The sequence below is a fragment of the Camelus dromedarius genome, chromosome 15 (genome assembly GCF_036321535.1).
Source record: "Camelus dromedarius isolate mCamDro1 chromosome 15, mCamDro1.pat, whole genome shotgun sequence".
In the NCBI taxonomy this organism is placed as follows: Eukaryota; Metazoa; Chordata; class Mammalia; order Artiodactyla; family Camelidae; genus Camelus; species Camelus dromedarius.
Window position 1 is genome coordinate 29253158 of NC_087450.1, and position 6829 is coordinate 29259986.

The following is a 6829-nucleotide window of genomic DNA, read 5'->3' on the forward strand; positions in this document are numbered from 1 at the left end:
CTTCTGTGTTACAATCACTGTTTTCATACAATGGACATTTTGACACTGTCTAAACAAATCTTTAGACACACAGCATTTCTCCAATACAAAGAAATGTGTGCAAGAGATAACCCATAGCCCATCCCCAAGCCTCACTGATACCCTGACCCAAAGCTTCAGAATACTTAAGTCATCTGCAGACCCCAACTTCAGTATCTCTGGCCTGGATGATCTCCAAAAAACTCCCAGTTCTAACATTTTAGGTATTCTAAAGAACTGGGAATACCATTTAGTCTTTCCCTGCCTACTAACTTGCTCCTTTCCCTGCTAAATGATAAAGTAACTGTACGCTACATACTATGTACTAAGAGGTAGGGGTTATTTTGTCACTGTGAGTTGGGAAGGAAATCTTTCAGACCTGCCCTAAAATGAAACCCTTTCTCCCTCCACATAGGGAAATTCATTAGGACAAAACTTCCACCCTCAACCCTGCAGACTAACTGCCTCATCAGTGCCTGGTTGGCAAGTCAGTTGAATGACGGAAGAGTAGAACACCCCTTGTCTTTCTAAGGCCTTGCTGTATTCAAAGCGTGGTCTGCGGACGGCTGCAACAGCATTGCCTGGGAGTAGAATCTCAGGCCCTAGCCCAGACCTACTGAACCAGAATCTGCAGTTTAACAAGGTCCTCAGGTGAGCCACATAGACATTTACATTAGGGGCTAAGTTAGCATAGTTCAACAGGGTAGCCAGTAGCCACATGTGCCTATTTAAGCTTAAATTACTTAAATAAAAATTAAAATTCAGTTCCTCAGTTGAGCTGACCACATCTCAAGTGCTCAACAGCCCAAATGGACGGCAAAGATGCAGAACATTTTCTTTCTTATGGAAAGGTCCACCAGACACCACAGAACACAAGGCTGTTTTTCAATCCACCTTTAGTAGTCAACCATACAAATTAGGCTAGAAAAAAGCTGATACTCAATTTTAATCCAATCCAATCTTACAGGAGGAAGTGATTAATCAGGCTCAGCCAAGCTCTGCTATCTGGAAAGCAAACACACAGAACCAAAACCTACCCTTTCCCAAAATAAGTAACTTGGAGAGTGTAAGTTTAAACAGTTTCCAAAGGTGATCTCCTTCATAACTAAAAGAAGCATCAATTGCAAACTATTAGAGAAATAATAGGTGTTTAGCTTTCCTGTTGGTTCTTAGTGCCTTGAAGAGAGCTTCAAAAAGATTATCTTCATCCAAGCAAAAGCTACCATACTGATACCATTTCTTGAGCAATGGTTCTCAAACTCTAGTTCTCAAATCACTGGAGAGGTTTGTTACAACACAGATTGCTGGGCCTGACCACCAGTTTCAGATTCAGTAAGTCCAGATCAGACCCAAGAATTTGTATTTCTTACCCATTCCCAGCTGATGATGCTGATCCAGGGGCTACACTTTGAGAATCACTGACCCAGAGTGACACAAACACTGGAAAGACATTTAGAACTTGAAACTTGCGTACACACAGAGCATGGTGCCAGGTAAGAGCACAGGGGCCTGTGCAGAGAAAGCAGGCTGAAATCAAATGAGTCAGGACTCCGTGCTCTCAGCCCCTCTTCTCTATAATGAGATATACCAGAGCATCAGAAGCAGAGCAGGCCGTGGAAGAAACACCAAGAAATGATCTTTGATTCTTAATCTACAGTGTCATAAAAATGAGGGCTTACTTAGCTTTCCTTCACATCTCAAAGAGGCAGCCTCCATCTACTACCCATTAACTTCATAATTCTCTGAAAACCAGCCTCCACAACCTTTCCTCTCCCCCAAACTCTGTCAAACCAGAAATTTTAAAAGCCTCCAATGATCTCCTAATTGCCCGAACCATTAGGGTCTTAATCTCCAGTTACTGACCTTTCCAAAATACTTTATGTTTTAGCAACCTGTCTTCCTAGAAATTCTCATCTGCTTTGGCCTCCTTGGTTCATCTTTTATCTCACTAAACTCTCAGTCTCTTTAATGGGAGCTCCTCAGACTGTTTTGTTTTGTTTTCTTCTCAGGGGAAAAGAAAATTATGACAAGCTATTAAGGAAGAAATGGGCTCCTTCCTGGAACACAGGCTGAGATCTGCATTACGTAAGAATGAGAAGATTCCACAAATGTCCCTTACTTAGGGATCATGCTTGCTGCTCTCTTAATATGTAGGCCTCCTGCTACAGATTAAAAGGAGATCTTTCCTTCCATCCTAAATAAGGAAAAAGAAAGATGTAACTGGATCTCAACCTCAGTCCACAATTTCTGCACCAAGGAAGCTAACAAAACAGTAGAATACCCCTTCCCTGGGCACAAGGTAGCAGAGATTTTACCTAGAAATTGCTTGGCACTGGAATTGACAGGGAATGAAAAGCACATGAAATCTTTTGACCAATCCCTATTCTTGTGCTCTGAAATTTCCATTGCATTGCAAGCAAAAGGATGAAAAATGGTCTGGCCGAAGAGGGGAGACAACCTCAAGTCTGGCAGACCTCCTACAGTCTCCTTAGCATCCCCTTCTACTGTCATATCCTTTCCACAAAGAATCTACCGAAAGTGATTAACTCTCAAAGTTCAACTATCATCTTTACGGGAATTATTCTAAAAGCTCTGGCCTTTGTCCTGACTTTTAGCCAGTCCATCTCCACTGGAAATTTTCAGCAATTACCCCAACATCATCTCAAGCTACTATGAGAAAAAGATAGCTTTAATGTGCCTTCCAACCATAACCACTATGATTGAATCTAACCTTTAATATACCCCTTTGCTCCAAACTGGCTCACCTGCCCACCCTCCTGTCAGTGGGCAGTCGCGTTCCCTCAGAGCAGTCCATGCATCAGCACTGCATCTTCCCTCACTTACCACGTCCTGCAGAATGAATGAGACACAAGGATGAGTGCCTTGACACCTTTATATCCTTTCTAAGTTTGCTGATAAAGCAGGCACTAGAAAAAGAGATAAACTAAACTGTATTTTTTAACCATCTCAACCATCACTAACTTTACTTAATCCTAAATTACTCTCCCCAAACTTATTCTAAGAGCCTACAGTCTGGTCTTCTTCTCACCAGTCTTTCCCTATTTCAGTCCATCCTCCACCAAGCTACCAGTTTCCTTCCTAAAAGCAATGTCACTTTCCTGTTTGACAATCTTTAACGTCTCTCCATTACTCAAGGGTAAAGTTCAAACTTCTTATTTGACATCCATAAACCCTCATGATCGGGTCCAAATGATCTCTCCAACCATTATTTCACCACTCTTGCCATGTATCTGGATGAGCTTTCATGTCAGCAAACAGAGACAGTGCCCTTTGCTTGGACTACTACCATCCATCCCTTCCTACCTCGTCCCTACTGCCCAATCTGAGTAACTTCTACCCTTACCCACCATTTCTTCTGTGCTCCCACTGAACTAACACTTGTCTGTCATCCTGTATCCTAATTATGTTCAATGTCTGAACATTCTGTTAAAGGATTCTCCTTAAGGTGGAACTCTGCCTCACTCAACAGAGCCTGTCAGACTGTTCACAGGGGGCACACAGTCAATGTCTCCTGAACAAAAGACCTTACATATCCAAAATACAAATCTTTCAAAGTTTTTATTACTTTTGGGAGGCTATACAATTATTTCAGCAATGAACTCACTGCTCAAAGTATTTATGGCACTCTCTTCTGCCTTTGGAATTGTCTTCCAAGCTTATTTACTCTCCGGAGAAGAAAATCAGTCCCCTTACTTTATACTTCTGAAACATTTCAGCCAAAAAACAGTAGAGCCAAGTTTCAGGTATTGCCATCCTCCACCCACTGCACTTCATCACATGGACTTGTTCTAAACAACTTCTGGTCCTTTCAAACAAAGAAATATTCCTTCAAAGGAAAAAAAATTGCCATCATTGACACTGTACCACAGGCTCTTAAGACAAATTCAGATAGAAATGCAAGAAGTTTCGCCAACAGTAGCACAGCTGGAATAAGTGTAGCATCTCAAAAGGCTTCCATTTGATGGTGAAAAGACTTAAGGGTGTATGCCTGCAGAAAGGTTTTATTTGTCAAAGAATATTTCATTTCACCAAGCTGAATACTTCTTAAATGAAGTACAAAACTGTGTCTCGGTTTCTTCAAACTGTAAAAAGGGGGCTGTTTTCCCTTTGCTCCCATGAATGCCAAGATCATCGAACACTAAGTTAAATGACTGTTCAATTTCCAAAGATGTAAGATTCTGCTTTTGTAACTTAACTAGAATATTCTTGAGGCAGAACCACCCTACCTAGAAAAGCAGCACCACCCTTTTCCAAGGAAAGGGTTCCATCATTTAAAAGACTAATACCATAAATACCACAAAGGGACAGGTCCCATTTTTGCTTAATTCAACATGTATTGAGCACCTGATAGGTGCTCTGCCTCACTCCAGGTGATCCAAGAAAATGAGAGCGAAAAGGACACAGCCCTAGCACTTAAGCTTTCAAAACCATTTTCAGACATCTTGCCAAAGCACTGAATACATTCGTTAACAACCATCTCTGGCGAAGCAGTTTACTGCATGAATCTATTACCCTGACTGGGGGGCAGATAAATCCCTTTATCCTCGTATTATCTCTGTGGGAAGGGAGAAAGCTTTATCTTTCCCATCACTGGGCTGGGAAAATTAAGGAAGCAGCAGTGGAGGGATGGTGCTCACCTTTCCCTCCCCCTCCCGACTAGCACCAGAGGCAGAAGCCAGGATTTCTGACATCCCAGTCCAAGCCCGCTAGTTCAGTGAGAAGGAAAAATCAAACTCCTGCTCCTTCCCGCAGAGACGCACACGAACCCAGTTACCGCCCAGCCCCATCTCCTGGGAGCTGCAGGTGGAAGCACGGTAATGGTGGACAGAGGAGGCGGAGGGGTGAGGAGGGGCGCGCTCTAGTGCCCCCTCCGCCCGCCTGCTTCGTCCTGACAAGTCGCTGCTAAGGCAACCCAAGGCCGCACGGCCAGGGACCCCGTACTCCCCGCCCATGACGGGTACCTTCGAGTACTCCTGAGCCAGCTTCTGGTACTTCCCCTGCAACTCTGCCGAGGCCATGGCCTCCCCCGCCCCGTCCAGGCCAGGCTGCCCAGGCCGCTCAGCCCCGCCTCCCGCCCCCAACCCCAGACACGCTGCCGGGTTCAGCTCCGCCAGCGCCTGCCAGCTCTGCCACCGCCGCCGCGCCTCCTCCTCCACTTCCGGGTTCGCCCGGTGAGAGGAAGGCGGAGAGGGGCCGGGGGCGGAGCGGCCACCGGGGGCGGGGCTACGTCTTGACGCCACCGCCCCACCCTCCCGCGCTCGAGCATGTGCGCGCGCAGTCTGTCTGGCGCTCCTGGACTCTGCCTGTGGGACCAGGGGTCGCCATCTTGACGCATGGTCCAAGATGGCGACCTAGAACAGAGAAGGAGAGAATCGAAAGAGGAAGAGAATGATGAGAGCCCACAGAATGGGAGGGTGACTGAGGAGAGGGGCGGTGGTTGTGAAGAGCCTAGGACCGGAAGAAGAAACATTCTAAGCGCTTCAAGAATTCTGGCCGGACCGCATCACACACACCCGCGGCTGGTTCCCATGGCAACCGTCTGGCGTTTGATGGTTACGGAAAGAAAGACCTCTGTATTCTGCTTTCTTGTTATCCGGATTTGGTAGCGCCGGACATGCCTTGCATTGTAAACTCTCAGATCTCCCCCAAATTTATAACTCTCGCTGCTGCCACTCTCCCCTGTTCCAGACCAGACAAACCTTCATTGTCTTATATTTTGACATTGAAATTTCTTTGTGTCCATTTTTTACCCACTTCATCCGCCCACCCCTGCCCCCATATGCATACTACATCAAAGCCTTTTTCAGTGGATTGGGTAAAAAGCCCTTAGGAAATTTCATGGAATGACCCCTAGCACGCAGATGGGGTAGACGTTAACTACAAATAACTAGAGAAATTAAACAAAAAATAACCTGCCTTAAATATTTTATGCTGCTTTTGCTCGAATTAAAAGCTTACCTCTACTCATTCATTAAATTTTTTGAGGACATATTATATGTTAGGTATTGTACTAGGCATATAGTGCAACATGGAGATGTTCATAGAGGAATGAATAACTAAATTTAGAGTATTTGCCATAAATTGCTACACGGTAGTTTAAAACTATTAAAACTAATAACCTAGATCTGTATGTATCAACTTGACAAAACACAACGTTAAGTGTAAAAAGCAAGTTGCAATATACTACAGCATGAAAAGATACATTTTAAAAATATGAAGCAACATTTGTACTGCTCATGGACACATGAACGTGTACTTAAAATAGAGAAACAAGAACTGGAAGGATACACGGTGAATGCTGGATGGTAATTGCCTCTAGTGAGAAAAAGAAGAAAGGGGAATGAAAAAGAACAAAGGAGCAAAAATGTTACTTTTATTTAATTTTTTAAAGTAAGTATGACAGAATCTTACAATTTATTATCCAGGTAGTAGGTACAGGGATGTTAGTTATAATGGCATTTTAGAATGCTTGACATTTTCCATGATTAAAACAACTGCTATCCCGGTTTCTTGTTGGTCTATGACTAAGCCTGGGATTTCAGAGTGAAAAGTTGAGGCTGTATGTACTTTTCAGCTATTGTAATGCGTAAGAGAATTATAAACTTTTTTATATTTTTTAATTTGCTATAGCCAAGTCCTACTGTACAGCAAACTTTTTTTTTTAATTATTATTAGTTTTCCATGGCACCACCAAGCGGCAGAATTAAATATTGTAAGTGTATTCCTGTGGTTTGTAACATAATGGAAATTTTCAACTATTTAAAAATAAAATTTCAGAAATAACATTCCA

General features: G+C 43.5%; 1 protein-coding gene across 4 annotated transcripts in view; it reads right to left on the reverse strand.

Annotated features, from left to right (window-relative positions):
- The window catches only part of PPP1R21 (protein phosphatase 1 regulatory subunit 21), a 99351-nt gene extending 94166 nt beyond the window's left edge, over nucleotides 1–5185 (reverse strand). The window contains exon 1 of one of the 4 annotated variants that reach the window (XM_064494508.1): nucleotides 5001–5180. In XM_064494508.1, coding sequence (XP_064350578.1) covers nucleotides 5001–5057 — 57 coding nt within the window. In that variant the 5' untranslated portion in view covers nucleotides 5058–5180. Of the gene's footprint in view, nucleotides 1–5000 lie in introns of all 4 variants that reach the window. The other 3 variants (XM_064494507.1, XM_064494506.1, XM_031466974.2) reach the window with 3 other exon arrangements.
- Nucleotides 5186–6829: the final 1644 nt, after the last annotated feature.